Source organism: Sinohyriopsis cumingii, chromosome 7, assembly GCF_028554795.1.
Source record: "Sinohyriopsis cumingii isolate HCF-2022 chromosome 7, ASM2855479v2, whole genome shotgun sequence".
Classification (NCBI taxonomy): domain Eukaryota; kingdom Metazoa; phylum Mollusca; class Bivalvia; order Unionida; family Unionidae; genus Sinohyriopsis; species Sinohyriopsis cumingii.
This window is the reverse complement of record NC_142967.1, coordinates 51,834,123-51,861,258: the sequence shown is the minus strand read 5'-3', so window position 1 is coordinate 51,861,258 and position 27,136 is coordinate 51,834,123. Positions and strand designations below refer to the sequence as shown.

The following is a 27,136-nucleotide window of genomic DNA, read 5'->3' as shown; positions in this document are numbered from 1 at the left end:
GCAAGTACAATCGTGCACGTATCATAGTTTCTTTCGGTGGCGCGGGGATACATGGACTCCTGAACGAATGGGAGAAAAATATATACCTAAAATAATTATTTGGGACGAGATATGTACGGTGTCATTGAATACATTAAAAATGTTTCTTGATTGGTTGTTGACGAAAAATACTGCTATAATAATGTGTGGCGATCATGGTCAGCCGCCGCCTTTTGTTGGACCATCTTCACATGATTGGTTAAAAAATTTCGTTGATTATTACGAAGAAATAGATGATGATCATAGAGCTCTTGATGAAAATTTAAAAGAGTTTAAAAAATTAATCAGATTACAATCAAACAAAATTCAGTGTGAAATAATACGCGGAGTGATCTCAGAGACCTCAATGAACGATTTTTTGAATTTATGGAGACCCAACGATTTAATAGTAGCAAGCAGGAAAATAATCAGAGACGCTTTACAACAACAGTTATTTCAGCTGCATAAAGAAAAATATTCAGAATTGCCCGTACCGTTATGTTATAGACCATCAGATACACGAAAACAGAATATTAATGTTGATATTCCAGGGCAGACTGAAAAACAAAATCTCGTATCAAATGATATTGTCGCTGTTGATATCAGTGTGGTCGAAGATGCATTACGCGCTGACAAATCTCCATGGGTGTTGGGATACGCTATGACGATCCACTCGTCTCAGGGATTAACTATTTCTGAAACACGAGTCTGGATTGTAGACGATCGTATCGAGTGGTCAAATTTAGTCTATTTAGCGGTATCAAGGGTTAGAAAAATATCTCAGTTACGGAGAATTATAATTCCTGAAATCGTGAATAAAACCAGCATTATCGACGGTGATATAACAAGAAAAAAATTAACCGGATACAAACAATCTGATAAAAAAAAATAAACGCGACTTTGATCTTGATGTTGAATTTATTACTGAGTTAAAACAACAGCAAAATAATCATTGCGCAAGTTGTAATTGTATAATGTTGTGGATGTATTCGAATAATGATTCAAGAGAATTTACCGTAGACAGAAAAGATAATAGTCGCGGTCATACACGAGAAAATGTGATGTTGACCTGTCTCGAGTGTAATCGACGTAGAGGCGCTAGTTAAGTGATCGGGGTGGTAGTTGTGTATCCTCGGGAATTACTTGTAGTTGTTCACTTGTAAATCCACATTGAGGAGCAGCCAAATCTAATATGTAGATTGCAGGTCTACCTGGGGATCTTGTCACGGTGGATATCTTATGTGTGGTAACACTCCAGATAGGATCAGTCGCTCTCGCTTTACCACCTTCGAGTTCGCCGGGCTCGTATAAATATCTAACTGTAACATCACCCAGTATTTTTTGTTTTTCAATATCCTTTCGTTGTATTGGTATATTTTTTTTGTAATTGCATTAATGGGTTTCATGTTGGTTGTTCGTGCGATCTCATTATTTAACGCAGCTATCACGCTTGGTAATCTTGCAACCCATTCGCGAGATCTTTTATCTTGAATAAATTCCTTCGCGTATTGATATCCAAATAACCGCTCGGCAAGTGTTCGATTAAATCGCTCTACAATTGCCTGATCACGGTGAATTGCAGTATGCCCTCGTCGTACTTTGGTATTATGTCGTTTCATCAACGATGACACTGGACCAAGAAATTCCTTACGAGGATCAACCTGTAATAGTTGTGGCCATCGTAATGGTCCTCGTTGATAAATTCGCTCAAACGCATCGGCTACTTCAGATGCTGTTTTCGTTGATAGCGGCTCTGCCTCTTTATACCTACTTGCAACATCAACAACAGTTACAACAGTTAGCGCGTACTTGTATGCCTTTCTGCGTACAGTATCATGTGGTAAAAATAAAATATCTGCTTGATGAACTTCATTAGGAACGCTAACATCAAAATACGCGTACTGAATTCGTTTCGGTGGTGGTAGGTAAATTTGCCATATCGCTTGCCTGGATAACCACGCTTCAGCAGCAGAATGTTTAACCGCTGCTGCATCAGCAAGTTTACCAATTGCTGCTCTGCTTCTCCAGTATCATCTTGGATTATAATAAATTGATTCCATTATATATTACCAGACCCAAGCGCTAATTTATCTTTCATCGCAGATCTTACTAACCAATTAGCTAATTTTTCTCTTATATTTTTATTTTTTATAGAATTTAACGCATGAATTAATTTAACATCTGCAATATGCCTGTCTTGTAGATTTTCATTTTTATAAGCTACATCATGAGCCTGACAAGCTCGATCAAGATCGTTTATAGGATACTCACCTGGTTTTGGTTGATCCTGATTATCAAGTCTAATATCAAGTCTGGTACCAGGACCACAATAATTATATCCTGGTAGATGTTTTTCTCCTGGGTATTTAGGCCATGGAGCACCCGGAAACTTTGACATCATTTTAGCAATATCACCACAGCGCTTATTAGGCAAAAATGAAAATTTCTTTCTACCACACATAGAATATTTTCCACCATACGCTATTTTTTTATTTTTTGTTGTAACCGTAGCTAAATCAGTAGTTGGAGTTTTAGATCTGCAACGTAAACAATATAGATTCATGATATAAAATATATGGATATAACTGATTTCTCAGCAACTCGGCGACGAGAACCAGTTAAACACCACCCTGCGTTACCGAATTCCATCCGAATGATTATCATAGGACCATCTGGATCGGGCAAGACGCAATTACTACTTAATTTGATAATGAGATGGTTGAAATGGGATAAATTATATTTGGTAGCACCATCCGCTGATGATCAGAGGTGTTATGAAGTATTAAAAGACTTTAACAAAAATTCAAGATTAATAAATGACGGTGAAAATATTATTGATTTTATAACAGATATTGATGAAGCACCGTCCGTAGATGTTTTAGACGGATTTATTAATAATTTAGTTGTGTATGATGATGTGATGCTAGATAAACAAACAAATCCAGCCAGGATATTTTCTCGTGGCAGACATAAAAATACAGATGTGATCTATGTTACTCAGCGGTATACACAAATACCAAAAGTGATCAGAGATAATTGTAATATTTTAGTTGTGTTTAATGGCGTAGACACACACACGATGAGAAATATTCATCAAACTTGGTGCAGCGGTGACATGGATATAATAAATTCAGAAATTTCTTTTCACGAGCGCAAGCTACTCCGCATGGATTTATAACAATAAATTTGCACGATCCTAGAACAAGATATCGTGTAGGTCTTGATAAAATATTTGGATAGAGCAGAAAGGGTTTGTCTACAATCCTGTTTGGGACAAACATGATTGTAGACGTGGTATGACCTATATTATGAGCACGGATTTTTTTGTCTAAAATGCGTTTTGCTCGGATTATGTGGTCTGTTCACCCTTTCTGCTGCTATATCAAGGTTCTGATTTGTAGGAAAACCAAGGATCACGAAATTAACAGTTCTTCTAGACTGTTGGCCTACATTTGTATTACTTGAGCCATCATTATACTTTGTGTCTCTACCGGTTATAGATCTGTCATTGGATCTGTTCCTGTTGTATAGTCATTATTGTTGAGATTTACGGGATAAAGCAAAGCCTGTACGTGTACTTGTCTCTTGTAAAATCAACAGGGACAAATTAAAATATTAAGGTAGAGCACATGTGTAGAACGCAATATAGTTAGGGCGTACATCGAGCAGATTGTCTTACGCCACTGGTACAACGTGAAAGTACATAATCTAACTTCAGACCTGTTACATATATAGTATAAAACACGGAACACTGAGCTAATTTAGCCAATAAAATAATTTTTATAGAATTAATGTTTTTTTTTTTTTTTTTATCGCTGTCATAAGTTTCTTGAGTTCATATGCGGATAATAACTATCATTTAGCCACGATGGCGGTGAAATCGAGGAAGGAATTACGCGATGACATATACAAATGACAAAACAACGAACATATGTGAATATATTTAATCTTCCTTGTGCAGGGTTGTGTATTTATGTAGCAGTTCTGTCTAAATCGAGGTCCCGTTAATGTAGTTAAGGACCTAAAACAGTGTTACTCGGGCGCTTTAGAATGAACATATTTCTTTTAATGTAAACGCTTGGTAGCTATTTTGCACAATACCGATTTATTCAAGTCATAAAAATTGACACAAAATATATTATTAAGGCGTGGATCTATCCACCACAATATTACGAACAATGTTTTTGTGGGGCTTTTAACTTATTTAAATGTATTTGCTTATCGCTTGAGATAACGGCATCTGGTGATTACACGATTTAGATTCTAACTAACCTTATCGCTCTTGTTTCTAAGCTGTAAGCCAATGTTATCTAATTATACAAACTTTGTATTTCATTCCATAGAAATCGATGACAATGTAATTTACTATATACTAGAATGCTCACAAGAAACGTTTTAGGTAATCCTAAGTTATTACAAGTACACAGTCTGGTATCTAGGTTGTACGTCATTTTAGCACGTGACAGGAGCTTTATAGCGAGACCACTCGAGATATCGGACGGTACACGTAAGATGTGTTTTTCGTATTTTACTTGAAGGTACCATCAATTATCATATCTCCATACATTACTGTGAGGAAAAATATATAAAAAAATGTTCAAAAAGAAATATTCTACTTGTATTCTTTACTCAGCTCATTCCATAATTTCATCCATGACACATATTAAGATATTAAGAAAATTGCATGTTTCCATTATTTCATAAAATGTCAGATGGTGTCATAGCAGCATGACGTGCGTCGTTATGTACGACATATACGGCTTGACGAAGACGTATTGTCGAGGTACCTCATACTTGAAGTATATGATATAAACCCAGAGAACATAATGAGCTAAGTTATATAATTTTTTTGTTTCAAATAATGTACAACATATGTTCATGGGTATGCAATGAATTTTTCTTAACAAGTGTTCCACGTAGGGATGTTTCGAAGAATCAACATTTAAGCAAGTATAACTGATATTTCATTTCAATGGAATGTTACAACAAACTTATAATTTTTCTTTCTATTAGTTCAAAATTGCACGTTTACAAAATCTCTTTAGAAGAAAAAAAGAGTTCCCGCTTCCTTAGAACAAAGCATAATGTTGCGATATTATTTTAACACATCACGCATATTTTCTTAGTTTCCGAGTATATCAGACCATATGGATCGAAACACTGAAGTAAAAGGAAGCACACTTTTATAATACTCAAACAATATACTCACTGGCAGCTGTAAATATGGTGGTTTTTTTTAAATGATAAGCAACTCAGTTCATAAATAAGCTCTCACTAAAATCTCACATGGGGATATTTTCTTGCTAAAAAGACCCAGCTCGACGAGAGATCAATACCTGTGGGTCGTCTGTGCAGAAATATCTAGAAGCAAGCATCAAAATGCAAAATATTCAAACAGTACAAGGTGTGGATTTCATAATGACTTCTTGACCTGTAGACTGCGAATAAAACCATTCTAGACAATATATTTTTTACGAAGAGTTTTACTTCGTAAACTCTAAGTCAATCCTTTTCTAAATTCCGAGAGAGAGAGAGAGAGAAGAAAGGAAGGAAGTTCAAGTCATTAATGTAGTGTCACTCGATGATGAAGACGTGACTACATTCTTGGGGAATTGAAGGTACTCGGATCGAGCTGTAAAGACAAAAGTCTATTTGAGTTTCTGACCAGCAAAACTTTATTGAAATACTCAACATATAAACTTACATTTCAATATCAAACTACAACAAGCTCAATTTTCGAATATAAGAAATACATATAAAACTACGATATTCTTTCACTTACCAACATCATACTTGTATAATATCTGCCGTTTAGAATCTAATACAGATAATTAAATATCGAGTAAATTCACGATAGCAAAAGAATCTAAAATTCAATATTTCAGACTAATACCGTAATTGAAATATATTTTACTGAATTTATTCTAGAAAGTCAGCATATTAAACTCTATTATTTAAAGAGTATTTTATTTCTAAATTAACTATTACTGAGTATGACGTTGGTAACGATCATTGCTTTTACTATAATCAATAATATAGTTATAAGTAAATATAAGTTATTCAAACAATTAAACTTTCCGTTACATTATATTAAGGAATAGCAAGAAAATATTTAAATAATCTAATGTTTAAACATACTGATGTTAGGTTAACATCTTAACACTAAAAATTCTTATAACACTAAAAAGTCTTATACTATGAAAGCTGTACATAGACGGTTATCTTACCTGCAAAAGACAGAGCCTGCTTGAGTTTCTGGCTAGTAAAACTGGTGTCGACCCGCGGCTGGGCTTAATATACCCGCTTTCTTAAGACAACGCCAAATATGGCGTGTTCTTTTAGCTCTTGCGTTTGGCCAGAATCTCAAGGCGAGGCTTCGTAGTCTCTTACAGATTATTGTCTGGATCTATGTATGTCATTAGACAGATAATTCTACAACGTCAGCGCGATTAGTAATAGCTTATGATTTTTCTAGGTTTCCGCAATGCGGTGCTTACGTGTATTTTTTTTCTTTGTGTGCCGACTTTAGGATACAAGGGAAATGTATGTATAGACAGTTCGTACTTGATCATAAGAGCGCAATCTGTATTAAATAGTATATAATTGCAATACCGAAATAAATGGATTCAATCTCAATATATTTTAATAGAAGATTACTTTCAGTATGATTTATCAATTTACTTCTAATACAATTTAATCAAAACTTACTCTTAACACAATTTAGAGGAATTTCCAATCTTATTACTTGTACTGAAAAATTATGTCCTAATAATACCCTCCGGTTCATTTGAGCCGAGTCCTCGAGGCTCGAGAGAAAAAAAAATTAATTCATAAATAGAATATAAAAGGTGACAGATCAAAACATACAATAATAAAACATTGTGAGACATATTGTAAGTTCAAAAATACATGAGAAAAACACTGCAAATATAGAGTAAAATACAAAATATACAATGAGAAAAACAATGCAAGTATTCATAAAATATCAAAAAGGTACAATGAGAGAAAAAACACTGCAAATTTTTCAGTAAAATACAAAATTGCAATGAGAAAACAAATCACTGCAAGGTACTCAGGAAAATTGAGAAATACAATAAGAAAAATCACTGCAGAATAGTCGGTAAGGTACATCAAATGCAATGAGAAAGGTCACTGCAACATACTCAGCATAGTTTGAAGAAATACAATAAGAAAAAATCACTGTAAAAATCACTGTACAATATTCATTAAAATTGAAAATACACTGAAACAAATCACTGCAAAATACTTAGTAAAATACAAAAATTACCATGAGAAAAATCATTGCAACGTACTTAGTAAAATACAAAGATACAGTGAGTAATTTAAAATACTCACTAAAAAAGCATCAAATAACAAAAATGCAATAAGGAGTATTTTGTTTTTCTTTCTTCAAAATATTTAATAAGATTCTCCATATAATGGATGGAACATTTGACAATATCTGTTAGAAATCACCTTTTATTTTCTTATTTTTTTTTTTTTTTTTTTTTTTTTTTTTCTGTAACCCATCAAGAAAAAACGGTCATATTTTCCTTTTAGGAAGTAAGACTTGGGCACATATATGTGTATTTACGGTAAAATAGTGTAAGGTGGTAAGAGAGGGTGTGATTGAGGAGAACATTCCGAAATACTTCCGTCCGAGCGTTGTGGAAACGCAATGTCATGGTGTGTCCAAATAACGTGAGCACAGAAGGGTTGGCTAAATATTGAACGAAGTTTGTATGCGGATACGATGTCGATGCTGAACGAGGTTGGCATGGTTAGTTCAGCGTTACTGTTCACTTTGGTGAGCTTAAAACCTGTCCATGTGACATGCAATCGAGGTCGAAGGTAACCTGTGACATGAAGGTTATCAATCATCGATGGTCCAGTAATGTTCCAATATGAGGGACATAGGCTAAGCTGAAGAATATCTACCATCACACATTGAACTCCCGTAGTTATTTCAAGACGAAGTTTAGTTCGTGCATTGGACTGTGAAATCCATTTATAAACTTGGACCAGGGCAATTGCAAACGTCATGATGGAAACTGAAAAGATCCGATGATCCCATGTAAGGACATCAGAAACAGTAGTAAACCAATCAGGGGAAGAAGTCGTAGGTGCAATGGTATATTGGAAGTGGACTGTAGATTGTGCTTTTGTCGTATGTGCAAGTAACAGTGCAGTTGACAATGCTCTAAAACGCCATATAAGCCAAACAATCACCAAGGTGTTAAGAATCGACAATGAAAAACTAATTATAGTCATAATGTGTAGAGAATCAAACCAAGAATCATTGTCAATTGAAATTTCTCCACTTAACATTGTTTCTGCCAAGGACGAAAAGATCTTTTGATCTGTTTTAGCGCGTGCGGCTACCTTCTTAAGGTTTAAATCAATTTCCCTATCTGTAGCGAAAAATTGTGACATTTGGTGTTCGTACAATTTGAATTCAGGCAAGGAAATAGTCAAAGGATTGTCAAAAGATGTGTTACCTAAGATGGCTGCTAAGTGTGTAGAATTGAAGAATTGTTGTAAAAGTGCTAAATTAATTGGGTGAAGTTGAGTAACTTCTGTCGAATTGTCAGTACAAGTAGTGATATGTCCGTCGTAAGTCATCGACGTGGTAACAACTGCGCAATGACATGGGATGTTCATAATACAAAAACTACAACCCTTAATAACTCGACGTTGATTTTGACATTCTAATATTATTTCGTCTATGAGGTAGACTAATATTTGGTTTGAAGAAATATCAAGAATATGTGGTACAACACGGTTTGTCATAAAACGGAAGTTACAAGTCTGATGGATATTAGCCTTATCATCCAAAAATAGACTATTGACACATTCAGGCTGAGACAATGGTTTAAGTGTAGGACGGATATTACAGTGTAAAATGTCCTTACCGGTACATTGATTTAAGGACGATAACGCTAGTGTTGTGTAAAATTGATGGTCATCAGATACTAACATTATGTCAGGTAAATCAAGTAATTGTGTAACGTGTGTTGATGATGCGTTAATTGGGACTGGAAACGATTGAATTCGATACGTTTCGAATGGTCGCTGTCGGGACGAGATAGGAATCTGTAGCGCAATATATAGGTCGCGATCTTTACGCGTTGCTATGAATGACCCAAACTGATAATAGTAACGCGGATCTTTCGGCGTTATGGAATATCCTGGATAATCGGTAGATATAATGGTCTCGATTTGATTGATTGATTCTGCTAAAACATGAGGTGGAATCAGTACGGCGGGTAACTTGCCTGCTGCCAATTCTACTGTTGCTAACTGTAATTTCTCTAATTCGTGCCTAATTTGCCGAGATTCCAGCATTTGCGCGGCAATGACTTCTTCCGATTTCTGATATTGTTGACGTATATTTTCTTCATTCTCTACCATCGCTTCCTCTAATAATAAAAGCGTTTGCGAGTTGCGACCAATAGCCTTTAACATATTATTGAATCGATTATCGACTTGTGAAATATAGGAGGAAAAATCACCTCCATGTCGAGCAAGAGCACCGAGAATTTTATTATTCTGTCTTGTCAGCATATTTATGTGACTTGCTAATGTGGCAACGTCTCCCGTTGTAGCCAGACCGAATAGGTTTTTACCTATTTCACCAATAAAGGGCAAAATTGCTCTTTTTGACACGTTTGAAGACTGAAAAACACTTTCTGGTATTAACTCATTAATTAATGAGATTGTTGAGTTAAACTGTGCATTCATTGTAATACGTATTGCATTTAATTGCTGGAGAAGAGCATTTTTGAAGTTACATCGTACATTTTTAACACAATATTCTATAGGTTCGACTGAAATGTTTTCTGGAAGCTGTATTTGAAAGGTGTGGATCCACTTATCAGCTGAACAATATACTGGTGAGAGAGACTGGAAGATAACTCCATAGTTCAATCTTTGCTCATCCACTGCAGACCCTGGATTCAGAGTCAGAAGAAGCAGTCCTATAACCCAAATCCACATTCCACCCATACCTTTAAAGAAAAAGAAGAAGTTTGAGAGATTTGCCGGCGAGAGAAGAAAAAGAAATAGAAGGCATGAGAGACTGATGGAATGGTGAAAAGGACTAGAATTGTCTCTCCCAGTTAAGAAGAAATTTCCTTCTGAATTTCGTATTGAATTCAATGACGAAATATTCGGCCAAGTCGTTTACGACGTGTATTTGATTGTGTGCGTGTTCTGTGAAATGCTTCTTTTAATGCCTGAGAAACATTCTCTGTTGGTTGCCATGATGGTGTGGACCCATCGGTCCACTTGACCAGATAATGTTTCTTCCCAGAAATCCATTTAGATTTCAAAAGTTTATCAACTGAGTACCATTCTGTACCATTGTCAGTTGGTGCTTGACTATTGCTCGTTTGATCATGTCGTGGCTGAATCGACTGAGGGGGTGCGTTAGCTGCTTGTGGGGTTAGCGGTCGATAATCCCTTGGGTCTTTATAATACTTAAGCCTGTTGGCGTGTACTAATGATTTCATTTCCTTATTGTCGGAACAACGGCGTAATCTGTAGGTGTTATTCGGACCTAATTGAGTGATGTAATATGGGCCCTCCCATCGGGGGTAAAGCTTTTTTGACAACCCTACCGGTATGTGTGCGATTTGTAGGTGTACATAATCTCCAACACGAAAGGGCGGTTCCTTTGCTTTCTGGTCAAACCTCTGTTTTGTTGTATCTTGCTTTTCGCGGGTGTTTGCTTTAGCTAATTCTTGAACTACTTTTAATCTTTGGATTAACTGATCTATGTATTGTTGTGTTTGTTTCTGGACAGTCTCTTTAGGTGTAAGAGACACATCTAAAGGTAAAGTCATTTCCTTACCAAATACTATGTAATAAGGCGAATAACCAGTTGAGTTGACAGCTGGACTCATTCGGAATGCCATCATTATGCTGGGCAATAGCGACGGCCAATCATCTTGTTATTTACTGCAGTACGCTCTAAGTGATTGACTAATGGTGCTGTTCGTTCGTTCGCACGCGGAATTAGTTTGAGGGTGATATGAACTGGTATGGTGACGTGTTACTTGAAATAGTTCACAGAGTGCTAATACAATTTGGGACATAAAGTTTCGTCCCCGATCACTGACAAGTGTTCGCGGTGCACCATAACGTGTGAATATTTCATTATACAAAACATTGGCGATGTCCGTTGCTGTTTGTGTACGTAAGGGAAAGGCTTCACACCAATGTGACAAACTATCTGTCACCAATAAGATATACTGGTAGCCTTCCTTACTTTTTGGCATGCACAAAATGTCCATGTGCCACCGAGAAAATACGTCTTCCGGAGGCAATGGGTGCAATGGAGCCTTTCGAGCATTTGTGTCCCGTTTAATGAGTTGACATTGAGAACATGATGTAATGTAATCATAAACATTTTGGTACATTTTAGGCCAAAAGTATTTTTGTTTGATAGCTTGATATGTTCTTTGGACACCTAAATGACAACCTCCTGCTTCTGAATCGTGATAAGACAGAAGAACATCTGTCTCAAATTTGTTGGTAAAGCAACTTGTTTTATGAGTTGATCTGATGAAGTTTTGTGTTTTGCTCGAGGCTGGAAAAAATGATATAAGACACCATTGACGAGTTCATACTGACTTGCTTCATACGGAATAGCTTTTGCGCGACGAATATTCTCTGGTAATATTCCTTGCTCTAAGTAAACATACATGTCCTTGAAATCAGGGCACTCGCGCTGAAATTGAGCAATATCTGGTGGTTCTAAAGGAGAATCACTAAGTGTAGTGTCATTTGTGTGTACTGCGGATAGAGTTGGAATATCTTCGTTTGTGTAGTAAAATGTAATTTCTGTTAATTCTTTTTGAATACTGTGAACAGCTGGCTCAGATTGAGTAGTCTGTGTGTCTATGTAATCTGGAGATTTCTCCGCTTCCCTGTGAGTGTTATCAGTTTGTTCGTAGTGTCGACGTGAGAGTGCGTCAGCATTTGTGTTTTTATGTCCTGGAGTGTACACGATGTCAAAGTCGTATTCTTGCAAGCGAAGTGACCAACGAATTAATCTACCTGAAGTGTGTTTAACTGTCTTAAGCCACACTAATGCTTTGTGATCTGTAATGACAGTGAATTTCTGATGTGATAGGTAAACATGATATGTTCTGATACCTTCCAAAACAGCTAAACATTCTTGTTCTGTAACTGACCATCGTTTTTCAGCGTCTGTTAAAGCTCTACCACCGTAAGCTATAACATGTTCTTTGTCATCTGTCCCTATTTGAGACAAAATATACCCTAGAGCGGTGCCGCTAGCATCACATGTGAGCCTAAATGGTTTGTTAAAGTCAGGATAAGCCAAGATAGGCGCTGAAGTCAAAGCTGTCTTAAGAGTTTCAAATGCCTTTTGACACTTATCTGTCCAATGGAATGAACTGTCCTTTGTCAACAATTTATTTAATGGTGCTGCTATGGTAGAATAACCGTGAACAAATTTTCTGTAGTAGTTGCACAAACCTAGAAAACTCCTAACATCTTTCTGTGTTTTAGGAACAGGAAATTGTGTAACTGTATTTATTTTGGATTCATCTACCTTGATACCTTTTGTTGAGAATTTATGACCAAGATAAACAACTTCAGATGCTGCAAATACACATTTTGGCGGTTTAAGTGTCAAGTTTGATTGTCGCAAACGTCCAAATATAAGCTCTAGATGTTTGAGGTGTTCTTCAAATGAATTTGAAAAAATAATGATGTCATCTATGTATGCAAGACATGTTGACCATGGTATCCCTCTAAGAACATGACTTAAAAGAACACAATAGGTGGCGGGGGCATTTCTGAGTCCATACGGCATTACATTCCATTCGTAAAGACCACGTGATGTTATAAAAGCACTCTTATGTTTTGATAGTGGGTCCATAGAAATTTGCCAAAATGCTGAATTTAAATCTAAAGTACTGAAAAGACATGGCTGAGTTTGTCCTACTGCATCGATGACGTCTTCTAATCGAGGGAGGCGGAAGGTCATCGGTTGTGTCACCTGATTAAGTTTCCTATAATCAATAGCAAAACGATAGTCACCATTTTTCTTTTTGACCAATACAACTGGGGATGCATAACTAGATGAACTAGGTTCAATTAATTGATGTTCTAATAATTCTTCTACCTGTCTATCAATTTCCTTATTGATGTGCGGTGCCGCACGGTAAGGTTGACAACGAACTGGCATAGAGTCACCTGTTTCTATTCGGTGTGTGAACACATTAGTATTGCCTAACTCATCTAAGTTTACTGCGAAAACATCCCTATGTTGATTCAAAAACGAATGAAGTTCTTGTTTTTGATTTTCTGTTAAATCTGAAGAGTGTAAGTCAAAATTGATTGGTTCTTGTGATTTGTTAGACTGCGTATTCATGATATTAGGTGTGTCATTGCTATCAGAAGTGTCCTCATTAATGGTAAATATTGTTTGCGGGTGTAGTACATCGACGCATGCTAATACTGTATTGGCACGTACTTGCATTGGCATTGGAGTTGGGTTAATAATTTGTAAAAAGTTCTTTTTAGAAACTGTTAAAAGTGTTCTAGCTGGAATAATTGTAGAGTTTGACATACTGTAAGTCGGTTCTAGTAAAACAGGCGTTCCCTTGGGAATTTTACTAATACTTACTGCAATTGTACTGACTGAGTTAGGTTGGATCACTCTGTGTTTCGTGGCGCGTGCCAAACCAGCCTGGTTATGAATTAAATTTATGGTTACCGTATCGTCTAACAAAGAGAGCGTTTGTCTATCTAAATTCACGACAGCTTTGTGTTTAGTCAAAAAGTCAATACCTAAAATAATTGAATGATTTAAGTTAGGTACTACATAGAATGAGTGAGAGAAGCGTATGCCTCCTATTTTCAAATTAAGTTGAACCAACCCTGAAACACTATGACGTTCACCTCCGGCTCCAATAATTTGAGAAATGTTTGAGTTTTGAAACTGACTAGAGTTTACTCCTGTACGATAAAGAAATTTTAAATTGATGGCCGAGATTGTTGCGCCTGTATCTGCTAATGCATTTGTTGGTTTGTCTCTAACAAAAATTGGTACTAGATTTTTGTGAATAGGTGTGACTAGCGTGATTTGTTGCTGTTGGTGATACTCACGACAGGTTTGTGTCCTCCCGTGAGATACGTATCCCTATTGTTTTCGTGTCGTCATGCACACACGTGATAGATGTCCTATCTTGCGACAAAAATAACATTGCACATTGCGTGCACGACAGACTGCTCTTGACGTACATTGTCCGCCACAGCCAAAACAAGGGTTGAGAGGACGGCCTTGTGGTTTGGGCTGGTAGCGCGAACCACGTGATGATTGAGATGTGTAGCTAGTGTCAGTGTATTTGTTTGGAAACGTCGGTGGTTGTACTGGAAAATTTGTGTTGCGTTTGTAATACATACCGCGCTGTTGGTAGTGTGAGTTCTGAGGGCTACATGGCTGTTTTGTGGTGTCAGCGAGTGCGTGAGATTGAGAGTATGCATTGATGTACTGGTTTTGTATTGAATTCGAAACTTTTACTTCGTCTTTGAGTTGTTTTACTTCATCTAAAAGTGTGTTAAATGCAGACAGGTCAGTGTTATCAGTAGTGGCCATGGCTTTCTCAGCTAAAACTGCTGCTTGGCGTAAATTTGCCATATTTGTTGGATTTTGGGTCATTACAATCCTTTTTATGGAAGGTTTCAATCCGTTCAATGCCACTGCTAATAAAACTTGATCTGGAATTGTTTTGTTAGTTGCAATTTGAAGAAGGCGACTTAGATAGTCCATAACTGATTCAGAAGACCCTTGCTGAGTTTGCAAAATTGATAAATCTAAAATGACATCGTCATTGTGAAATCTAGCCTTAAATGCAGTGACTAGGTTGTGCCAATTGGTTATGTCATTTTCTGGTAATGTATCATACCAAATTTTAGCATGCCCTTGAAGGTGAAAGGGAAAAGCATTCAAGATCTTTGCTTCTGATAGTTCATAAAACTTAGCCCATTGTATAAAATGATTTAACCATTTAACAGGATTCTGAGATTGATCTCCATTAAAAACTTCTAATTTAATAGATGAAGACATACCTGTTTCTGAGAATCTGTTTCCAAAAATCGTACCACTCCTAGAATAATATTCAGGTGGTGTTAAAGTAACGTGTCCTGTGTTAGACGGCTGAGCCGTTAATGTTCTATCTTTTAGCACAGTCGGTAAAGTTGGTGTAAAGTCTAATGAGTTCGCAGTAAAAAGAGTACTTTTAGGGGTCACGAACACCGGTGAGACTGTGTCCAACAATGAATCTAGGTGGCTGGGGCTCCCAAATGATGTTGTGGCACACTCGGCTGGGCGCTGGGTCACTAGTACTGGAGTGGTCGTTGGCGTTGTTAGGTTGGTTGAATCTGAATCGGACGTAGGTTGGATCGCTGGTGCTATGGTAGGTGTAGTCAGGGTACTTGTAGAGCTTGTGGAAATCGTTTGTGAGGTGGTCAGAGGTGGGTAGATTGTCACGGGCGATGTATAGATGGCTGCTGCACCGTCTAGCAGAAGTGACGTCGATGGAATAAGGCGGTTATCATGTGGAAGTAGTGGCGCTGTCGCTTCTGGGGTTAATGTGGCGTAGTTGGGTGGTGTGAAATCTGACGGCCTCAGTAGCTGTGTGGCGATTCTGTTTCTTAAGTTGTAGTTGTGTGGGGTGGCACCTTTGTTCATGATATTCTCTCTGCAATTTGTTCTCCACCAGCTTTTACGAAGAGTTTTATAATTCGTAAAGTCTAAGTTAATCCGTTTCTCAATTCCGAGAGAGAGAGAGAGAGAAGAAAGGAAGGAAGTTCAAGTCATTAATGTAGTGTCACTCGATGATGAAGACGTGACTACATTCTTGGGGAATTGAAGGTACTCGGATCGAGCTGTAAAGACAAAAGTCTATTTGAGCTTCTGACCAGCAAAACTTTATTGAAATACTCAACATATAAACTTACATTTCAATATCAAACTACAACAAGCTCAATTTTCGAATATAAGAAATACATATAAAACTACGATATTCTTTCACTTACCAACATCATACTTGTATAATATCTGCCGTTTAGAATCTAATACAGATAATTAAATATCGAGTAAATTCACGATAGCAAAAGAATCTAAAATTCAATATTTCAGACTAATACCGTAATTGAAATATATTTTACTGAATTTATTCTAGAAAGTCAGCATATTAAACTCTATTATTTAAAGAGTATTTTATTTCTAAATTAACTATTACTGAGTATGACGTTGGTAACGATCATTGCTTTTACTATAATCAATAATATAGTTATAAGTAAATATAAGTTATTCAAACAATTAAACTTTCCGTTACATTATATTAAGGAATAGCAAGAAAATATTTAAATAATCTAATGTTTAAACATACTGATGTTAGGTTAACATCTTAACACTAAAAATTCTTATAACACTAAAAAGTCTTATACTATGAAAGCTGTACATAGACGGTTATCTTACCTGCAAAAGACAGAGCCTGCTTGAGTTTCTGGCTAGTAAAACTGGTGTCGACCCGCGGCTGGGCTTAATATACCCGCTTTCTTAAGACAACGCCAAATATGGCGTGTTCTTTTAGCTCTTGCGTTTGGCCAGAATCTCAAGGCGAGGCTTCGTAGTCTCTTACAGATTATTGTCTGGATCTATGTATGTCATTAGACAGATAATTCTACAACGTCAGCGCGATTAGTAATAGCTTATGATTTTTCTAGGTTTCCGCAATGCGGTGCTTACATGTATTTTTTTTCTTTGTGTGCCGACTTTAGGATACAAGGGAAATGTATGTATAGACAGTTCGTACTTGATCATAAGAGCGCAATCTGTATTAAATAGTATATAATTGCAATACCGAAATAAATGGATTCAATCTCAATATATTTTAATAGAAGATTACTATCAGTATGATTTATCAATTTACTTCTAATACAATTTAATCAAAACTTACTCTTAACACAATTTAGAGGAATTTCCAATCTTATTACTTGTACTGAAAAATTATGTCCTAATATATTTATTCTAGATTTTGGACCATGAAATTATTAAGTGCAGTGACCGTGGCAAAGCATCTTATGTCTGAAACATGTCTGCAAGTATTTATCATCATTTGTAACGACCGAATGTCGTCAGTCTACTAGCGAAGCGTATCATAAATAATCAGCAACGTTTACAGTGATGCATCAAGAGAAAAGTACATATACCATGCCATCAATCACCTTCAAATGAATCATTTTTCCATCACTCCCCTCATTCTTCTCTATTCATTTCACGTATTCAATCATGATAAAAAAAAACTGAAGTTATGTTTTTATAAGTGGCAAAATATATAATATTTTCTCGGTTTGTGTAATAGCGATCTGTTGTTTACGTAAAAGACATACGCAGTGAGAAGAAAACGGAAATGTGAGGGCTGTTGTAGCAGACAAACAGTCAGTATTGATAATAAAGAAAAACTAGTAAAATATTTCTTAGGCTGGCAAAGCATCAATTAAATTAATTTAGCTCATATTAAGTTGATTCAATAATAAATCCTGATACCTTGCTTATGCAGTTTTACATAGTCTGAACTTGATCCAGTGACACAAAAGTGTAATAGTTGTAGATAGATATATTTGTCACAATAACATAAATCGATAAATACATCCGCAATAACGACGTCTATAATACAGAGCTAGACAACGTATAAAGGACAACAGTGCTACATATTACAGAGATAGAATTCATATAAAGGATAGTAGTGTTATATAATAGAGATAGATATCGTACAAAAGATAGCAGTGCTAGGTGTTACAGAGCAATATAGTATAAATGATAAGTTCTATATAATACAGAGCTAGATATTGTATTTAGGATAGCAGTGCTATATGATATAGACCAAGACTTCGTAGAAAGGATAGAGTGCTATATAATACAGAGCTAGACTTCTTATAAAGGACAACATTGGTATATACTCAAAGTAGACATCTTACAAGGGATATCAGTGTTATATAATTTAAAGTGAGAAGTAGTATAAATGATAGCAGTTATATATAAACAGAGACAGAAATTATATTAAAAAAATCGAGCTATATATCGTATATAGGATAGCAGTGCTATTTGGTAGAGAGCAATACATCGTATAAAGGATAGCAATGCTTTGTAATACAGAGCTAGACATCGCATAATGGATAACAGTGCTATATATTATTGAGCTAGACTTCGTATTAAGGATAACAGTGCTATATAAATTAGAGCTAGACTTCGTAAAATGGATATCAATGTTATACAATATAGAGCTTTACATTGTATAAAGGATAGCATTGCTATATAATACAGAGCTAGACATCGGATAATGGATAGCAGTGCTATATATTATTGAGCTAGACTTCGTATTAAGGATAACAGTGCTATATAAATTAGAGCTAGACTTCGTAAAATGGATATCAATGTTATACAATATAGAGCTTTACATTGTATAAAGGATAGCAATGCTATATAATACAGAGCTAGGCATCGCATAATGGATAGCAGCTGAGCTAGACTTCGTATTAAGGATAACAGTGCTATAAAATTAGAGCTAGACTTCGTAAAATGGATAGCAATGTCATACAATATTGAGCTTTACATTGTATAAAGAATAGCATTGCTTTATACTACAGAGCGAGACTCGTATAAAGGATAGCAGTGATATACAGCTGCAAAGCCAGGAAATTCTTTTTATGGAAAGGTTCTTATACCCCTTGAGTAGTACAAGAAAGTGCACTGAAACTTGTTGCAGTGAATGCTTGATAACCGTACAATTCCGAACTGTAGAATTATTGTGGAGACAATTTATGAACAAATTAGGTTTGAAACAAAAAAGCGGCTTTTGGTAAATAGACGCAGCTATATATGGTCCCCGTATCATCTAAAACATTATATATCGTATACACATTTATTTTTCTTTTGTTTTTATTTTATTTTCTTCGGGATGGCGTCTGGTGAAAAATGTCAGGATTTTTACTAAAATAAATTTCATGTTTTAGCTATTGAAATACAGAGGGAAGCTACTTAATTGAAAAACTTCAACTTTCAAATTATTTTAATTTCAGATCTAAGTAATTAACAAAATCCTCGAAAAGGCTCACTGGCATCTATATAGATCTTTATGATTAAATTTTGAAGGCTGTATATTACGTGGTACTTAAGAAATGTTTAATTTTTCTAACACGTCATCAACATTTTAAAAAGTTGAAAGAAACTAAAGTGTTTTTAATTTTCTTTAATGTGCATACACGCGCTTACAAGTCGGATCCAGGTGAAAACAACATAGACCCTGATCTGTTGTCGCTTAATGATCCGGCAGATTCGGGTTAATGTTGTTCGTTCTGCTGACTACTTCGAACAGGTGCAATGACTTAGATACGTCGGCGGATTATGCGACGGCAGATTCTGGTCTATGCGGATGGTAGTTTGATTTGACTTGTACACGAGTAAAGACGGTATTCATTTTCTCAAAAACGCCCCCCCCCCCCCCATTCTCCTTCGGTGAAAGATACCAGCAAACATCCGTTAAAAAACGAGCCTGGCGTATTTTATCTTGTCTTTTCTTACGACGATGTCTATGGAACCATCAATGATGAAACAATATAGTCACTCGAAGCTGGGGAAAGTGGGAAGATAAAAATGAAGGACATAAACAATTGTATGGTTGGTAACAATGTTAACGAAATCATAATAATGATCTAGATGAAATGTTAATGCATTTAAATGCTTAAATTACCTGTTGCTGGGCCCTCGTTTGGCTCAGTTTACATTTCCAACTCGTTTCAGTATGCTAGCAGGTATGTGAAAGACATTCAATCAAAATGAATGAAAATAGAAGCTCAAAATCTTAAAGAAACAACTTAGTGAATTTTAAAAGAAGATTACGATTATTCAGTTCACAAAAGGTTAAACACTACGTTTTGTAGCGAACACACAGAGTTCATACACTCCGTCAATAAGCATTTGCTTGTAGGCATTTTTAACTGCGTTGAAATGCAAGTATGTGTATTTGTATGTGATATAAATAAAGTATACCTATATTATGTGCGCTGTATCTTTGATATAATACTCGTCGTAACATTTTTCATGAAAAGGAAACTCGGCAAGCCTCGTTTGCTTTTAATGAAAAATGTATATACCTCGTGGTGTATCAATGATACAGCATACATCTTACACACACACACACACACACACACACGTGTGTATGTATACACACAAGTGTGTGTGAGTGTGTGTGTGTGTGTTAAAAAAATAAAAATACCATGGCTTGTAAAGTGTTGGCATAAATCAATTTGATATACCAATACGGTTGCGCATTAATACGCATATATAAATATTGATTCAAAATTTCGATATATTTCAACCATACACTATCGTTTTTATATTATCTAAATCTGTAACGAATTTCTACTGAGTATTCAATAGTATTGTAATAAAACAACGATAAAAATGTAAATGATCCTAGTCTTCTAAAAGAATTAAATTTGGTGCAGAATTTCTTCGAAATTCCTCTCTCTCTCTCTCATTAAAACCTGTCTAATGTATAAGGGAAGGAATACGGATAAAAAAAGAAAACTAAACTTGCACCAAGTAACCTATATTAACCTGGGTTTTCATAACGGTTGAACTTCCCACAGGATTTTAATACAGTGTTCACTATATCCTGATACAAAGACGCAATATCCTGTCAAGATTTGTACGGTAGACATATTTGTAAGTAGGAATACATGTCATCTATTTAACGCATTTGTCCATTTGTATGTATTTGTATGTCTTTCTTCACGTTGATAAAAGCAAATAATATGGATCTAAAACATATTATTTATTATTAAAATGTCCAAAGGCCGCTCTACCCTCCGTTAACCTTTTTCTATGACCGTGTGGGTTGATAATGCAGTCGACTAATCGATCAATAAATAAACATAGAGATGGGCAATGAATATGATGCGGTTTGATCAAAATGGATGATTTAGCACGAAAGTTGGTGGAAAGCGGGACTTTTGGAATTCTTCATTCAAAGGCAAATTATTGGAATTCTTCATTCAAATGCAAATTACTGACATTTTTATTGTGAAAAGTTATCAAATATTTCAATAAATATCTGATGGCGTCATTAATATCGTATGAAAGCACATCATAAAGTCTTGAACATACTTTTGATCTGTGTCAGTCGTAAAAATGTTTGACCTGTCGGAATTTACCTTCTTCGCCTCTTGACCTCTCGTGTATCTAATTAATTCAGATTTCTGATAGCTCGGCGTGTGTGTGTGTGTTTGTGTGTGTGAATACACTGACAAAATCGATTTATTATTGCTGTATGTGCTGCTTCAGTTTTCACACTTGTACACACCCTCTTTTCATTGCAAAAACTTAAACACTTTTCATATTCACATGCGTTATGATTTAAGTTGACCTTTTTCTGTCTGTTGTAAACATAGGACCAATACAAACGAAAAACTGTTAGCTTATGAGCACAATTCAGAAAAAAAGATATATAACTAATGATCATTGAGATGAAGTAAAGATGCATGTATCGTTTCATATGCGTTACATCTCACGGTCCTAATAAACAAGTTAAAATGTTATTGTTTTGATTCTCATTTCCAGTGTTTTTTCCACTTAGAGGGGCGCCGAGTGGCCAAGTGGTCTAAAGCGCTCACCGTTACGGATCACTGCCATCTCACCTCTGTCTGCGTGAGTTCGAGTCTCAGGCTCGGCTAACGTGGGTACATGAGAAAGCCTGCCAGTAGCTTCTCGTGGGTCGGTGGTTTTTCCCGCGGTTTTCCAGGGTTCTTCCTCCACGAATTATACTGGCCGCCATGTATAACCTATCTTGTGCTGAAAAATGGCGTTAAACCATACAACAACAACAACAATTTCCACTTAGATCTATATGCTTATATAAAATGTCCACCATCCAGTTCAGAGAGCACATCTCTACATCGTTGCAAATATTAAAAATGTTGATTTATCTTTTTCATGTCTACAAGAAATTTTAAATTTCTTGCGCCCTTTTGTTTGTTCTTGTGATTGAGGTTTCAATAATCTCTATTAGCCTAACTGAATATGCACATATTCATGGTTTATATTAAAACAAGGCAATGCATCATCTGTACCTTCCTGATATATTTATTTTATTTTTATGTAACCGTGTCAGATGAGTGAAAAAAGAACAGTCAGGGGTGAGAGTGATGGATGAGTGTAAGAACAGTATGAATAATCTTAAAGGTTATCGCTTCGCTAACTTTGCCGACAAGAAATAATTGCCTCTCAATTGTAACATAGGATTCATTGTGGATGTGTAGGAATGGAAACAAAATTATATATTATATATAATGCATGCATTAACTTATGATATCTTCGTCTGACACGAAGCAAGATTTATTAGCTGCATCTTATTCGAGAACAGTTGTCTTCTTATTTTTTGCAATAGTTTTTTTTAATGTAAGTGTTAACCGAGAACGTTTGAGTTATAACAGACACAAATTATTTATTTAAAATCTCTCAAAAGTTCCAAATATGTTCTGAAGTAAGTGCATTGCTTTGATTTGAACAAACGTTTTACCTCCGCGCCTTATAAAGAAAAGACGAAAATCAAATGATCCTGCCATTCTGTGCATTCATTTGTTCGTACGCGGTTTCGTGCTTTATCCCGCGTAACTCGTCTTACATATGTTCAGTTTGAAACTTTAAATTGTATGATTTAATTCGGTTTGCAGATTAGCTCTGCGGTTTTAGAATTTTGATTTATCATCTGGGCCGTGTTGATAGGGGATGAATTGTTTATCGTTATTATAAAATAAATGCCGAGTTTTATGTCACGCCTGTCTCAGAATTGTAATGTATTGTCAGTGAAGCACTCGCTGAATAAAAATGGGGTTTTAAATTAGAATGTTTTGTCAAGCGCAAGTGCCATTCACGACTAAGCAGTTTTTCATAATCTGGATAGTATTGAAGACTTAATCGTAAACCAGCCACATATTTACTGGGTATACAAAGACGAACGCAGATATGCAGTCTACGTTTACTCCTTCATATATTCTCACTCTACCCTCCCATCACTGGCTTACTCTCTGATTTATTAGTTATAAGTATTAAGAACGGCAACATATAAGCATTATCGGTCATACAAGGACACTGAAAGACCAATTCATTTGTGGAACTTACTTGTGCATCTGGGTCCGTCCTGATCCTCAGTGATCCAGAAAGAAAAGTTAATATTCTGCTAAAACAATCGATCTTAGATAATGCCGTGGTCTTTATTACAAGTAAATAAACAAATAAAGCGCGCGCGCGCGTGTGTGTGTGTGTGTGAATGAATGATTAAATAACTTTCGTTTCGTATATGCTTAATTTGGATTCGTCTTTGAGATCTTCATTCTTTGAGTTGAACAAAGCTTAGCATAACACATACGTATATAAAAAATAAAACTTGTTAACGCCTGAATGTATAAAGTTTAATCTGTTCGCTAGGTGTAAGAGTGATGTATTCATCATATTATTTCTTACCTTTCCTTTAATATTTGCAGAAACTAACTAACCGGTAATTGTTTCACATTTTCTCCCGTTTATTATACATTAAATATTATAGAAATAGCATTGATTCTAGCATACATATTTATCAAAGCATTTCCTTCAATATCATGATTTTGTTCAAGACTTTACCCCTAAAGTCGATATGTTTATGTTGACAGGGTCCTGCCTACTGCCTGATTAGCTATTTTACGGGCCACGTGCTCTTTATTTATTTTCAATGGCTGTTGTTTTCTTCTTCACCTTTTTTTTATGAGTTCTCCCTTGTAAGATTCATAGCACGTATTTTGCATGGCAATGGCATAATTTTATTTCAGATTAGTTTGTAAATCTCATGGTTTTCTAAAACAAAGTGCTTCTCTGTACATCATTATTACAAACAATACGTATGAGCAAGAATCATTTAAAAACGTTCTAAATATTAGCCAACCTTACAACTAAGTTGTTTATTACTTAATATTCCTTCATTGCGTCCCATCAAACAACTCCTCATTCACTCTGCACACTTTGTCAGTCTGAGTATCCTATTTATTAAACGTAATATTATATTCACTTTTAGGTAAGCTGTTCATACACTGGAAAATACGTATTTATAAAAGATGGCAGCTTTCAAGTCGTCGGTCACACAGCGAATCTTTGATAACGGGCGTCATCCAAAATCACTTGGATATATTTACGAGTTGCATGGAAGATGTGGTAAAATTTGGATGCTGTACTGTTTCAGGAAGAATGTCGGTACGGTGGGTTTATGCGCCTGTGCCATGTCATGAAGTAGATGGAGACTTTGGTCACAGGAGCGAGAACGGGTGCTTCGACAATGTTCCACAATGTTTGGCAATACATCGGAGATAATGCTATGTCCAGCGATACTGAGTCAGACACGAACCTGAACGGTATGGTCTTTGGCATTGACTGTTTGGTGGCTACGTGGAATCGTCTCTGCTCTTTTGGCTGATCCAAACTTTGCTATGTTCTCTTGAATCGGATTGCAAAAATATGGGCATTTTATTCATATGTTAGCTCTTACTAAAATTGCGAAGTTCATATTGTATCATGTTTGATGTGGACGTTTGGTGTAATACCCTTATTTTTGACGGACAATATTTGGAGAGTTCTTTGGGAGAATGCGTAAAGAATATGAAATGGTAGAAAATAAATTGGTTTTGTTTCTGATTTTATACCATAATGAAATGTGTTAGCAAAAGCAACAAAAAGAATGTTGTTCAGTGCCTGACCGTCATGCACAATTTGCTTTATTGTGCAATAAACACATCCATTCTACCAATGAAAGTAGTAACAGGAACAGAAGTAGCACAACTAGTTGTTGCAATAGATCGAGGTGTTCTACTACTCTTCTAAAAGTAGTTAATGACATTCTCTCTGCGTTGGATAGCGGAAAGATTACAGTCCTCACCCTCCTTGATTTGTCTGCAGCATTTGACACAATAGACCATGATATATTACTTCACCGTCTCCAGCATGTATTTGGCATTTATGATACAACCTTACTGTGGTTCAAGTCCTACTTGGTCAACAGGACACAAATTGTATCTGCAAATGGAATACACTCCAGCCCAGTTGATCTATGTTGTGGTGTTCCACAGGGGTCTGTTCTTGGACCTGTTCTCTTCATTATGTACACTCAGTCGCTCTCAAGTGAATCATCCAGTGTCTCACCAATTGTATGCTGATGACACCCAAATATACAAATCTAGCCAGCCAACTGAAGTTGATGTTACCATCTAAGGTGTAGCGAGGTGCATTTCTGATGTGAAATCATGGATGACATGTAACAAGCTGCAGATGGATGATGATAAAACTGAGGCCATTCTGATCACAACACAAATACTTTTTCATTCATATTTACCTCAAACAATAAATATCAGCAACACCAACATTAAATTCACACAGTCAATACGAAACCTAGGTGTTGCTATGGACAGTAATCTCACATTGCAATAACATGTCATGAACATATGCAAGGCTGCATATCTTGAGCTGAGACGCATCAGCTCAATTCGCAAATATCTTTCAGATGATGTCACTAAAACACTATTTGTACATTAGTACTTTCAAGAATGGACTATTGTAACTCAATTATGTCTGGTTCATCTCAATATCTGCTCCAGAAACTTCAAAAAGTTCAAAACACAGTTGCTTGGATCATACTTAAAGTACCACGATCAGAGCACACCTCTCCGCTGCTCTGTATCCTACACTGGCTATCCATTCGATCCAGAATCAAACACAAAATTTGTTGTCTGTGCTACGTTTCACTGTCGGACTCAAGTCCAATATACCTATCCGACCTCACCCATGTGTACACACCAGTAATATGCTTACGCTCCTCTTCTGACAATCGTATACTCATTATTCCCACTATGAAAACAAAGTCATATGGACAGCGTTCTTTTGCATACCAAGGCCCAGCAACGTGGAATGAATTGCCCACTGAACTTAGACACAAAGACGCAGTGATCACATTCAAGAATGCTCTCAAAACTCACTTATTTCGACTGCAAGAATAAACTTAAAGACCTAATAATGTTTCCTACCTTAAATATTTTCAGCATGTTTTTTAATGTTTTCTAATTTCATGGTGTTTGTTTCTGTAATCATATCATTATATGTTTTTTATCTAATAGGTGTTGTCTAATGTTGCAATGCGTTTAGAGCTTCTAAAGATTAGGCGCTATACAAAGTCCTCATTATTATTATTATTACAAATGTGGAAATACAATTCAGTTCAAATTAATTCAGCAATATCAAGGAGAGTGCAAAATTCACATGTTGATGTGTGTCACCTTTAACAAGGTAAATCATCGTCGCATAACAATCTTCTTGCTCATACTAACAAGAGTAATTTATCAAACAGTCTAGAATGATTAATTTGTCATTCATTATGTGAGGAATTATACCACAGTTTTGAGTGACGAATTGATTGTCTCAGTTTATTTTCACTGCATCACTAAACCTACGAAAAAATAATATTTACTGTGACACGATGGCATAATAAGCATTCAATCATACCACCCTATTCACATCCATTTACCAGACACACATAAACACACGGAAACACACAGTTTTCAGATATCTTCTGCATGATATGTTTCATTGTTCAACTTTATGCAGTGATTGTAAAAGGTGTTAAAATTTATTTCAATTTAGAATATATTGTTTTATCCAACAAGTATTATGATACAATTTGAATTTTATTGAACAGTTGAGTAAACGTTATTGCCGAGGGTACCCATAGACTTCCTCTTGATTTTAACAATATATTTGATGAAAAAAGACACTACCTAATTTTTACGTGAAATAGATTTGTGGCAAAATGTATACTGTTCTATGTATACACGCTCAGATAAAATAAACCGGAGGAGAAGAGTTCAGCTAGGGTTGGGGGAACGAAAGAGTAATATATATCACGATGTGTCCGTCACAAAAAATGCACCGTGGAAGTCGTTGATTGCGCACGCTCTCGCCTGTAGCAGACGGATTTAAGTTTTGTTTTGCCCCAGTTAGAGG

At 35.9% G+C, this 27,136-nt stretch overlaps 2 protein-coding genes across 2 annotated transcripts; both read right to left on the bottom strand.

The window, feature by feature from the left end:
• Positions 1-5,674: 5,674 nt before the first annotated feature.
• Positions 5,675-17,010, bottom strand: LOC149795245 (uncharacterized). The gene is made up of 2 exons (XM_089964968.1): positions 15,124-17,010; positions 5,675-10,025 (listed from the first exon to the last, which is right to left on the bottom strand). Exons 1-2 carry the CDS (start codon positions 15,743-15,745, stop codon positions 7,609-7,611), a joined length of 3,039 nt encoding a protein of 1,012 aa, XP_089821094.1. The 5' UTR covers positions 15,746-17,010; the 3' UTR covers positions 5,675-7,608.
• Positions 13,763-15,121, bottom strand: LOC149795246 (uncharacterized). The gene has a single exon (XM_089966199.1). It carries the CDS (start codon positions 15,119-15,121, stop codon positions 14,195-14,197), a length of 927 nt encoding a protein of 308 aa, XP_089822325.1. The 3' UTR covers positions 13,763-14,194.
• Positions 17,011-27,136: the final 10,126 nt, after the last annotated feature.

What these genes read in the sequence shown, in the direction of transcription:
- LOC149795245 (XM_089964968.1), bottom strand. Translation starts at nt 15,745, where the DNA reads ATGAACAAAGGTGCCACCCCACACAACTACAACTTAAGAAACAGAATC. An exon ending in AAACAGATTCTCAGAAACAG is followed by an intron (nt 10,026 to 15,123) that starts GTATGTCTTCAT and finishes TTTTCTTTAAAG; the next exon opens with GTATGGGTGGAATGTGGATT.
- LOC149795246 (XM_089966199.1), bottom strand. Translation starts at nt 15,121, where the DNA reads ATGTCTTCATCTATTAAATTAGAAGTTTTTAATGGAGATCAATCTCAG.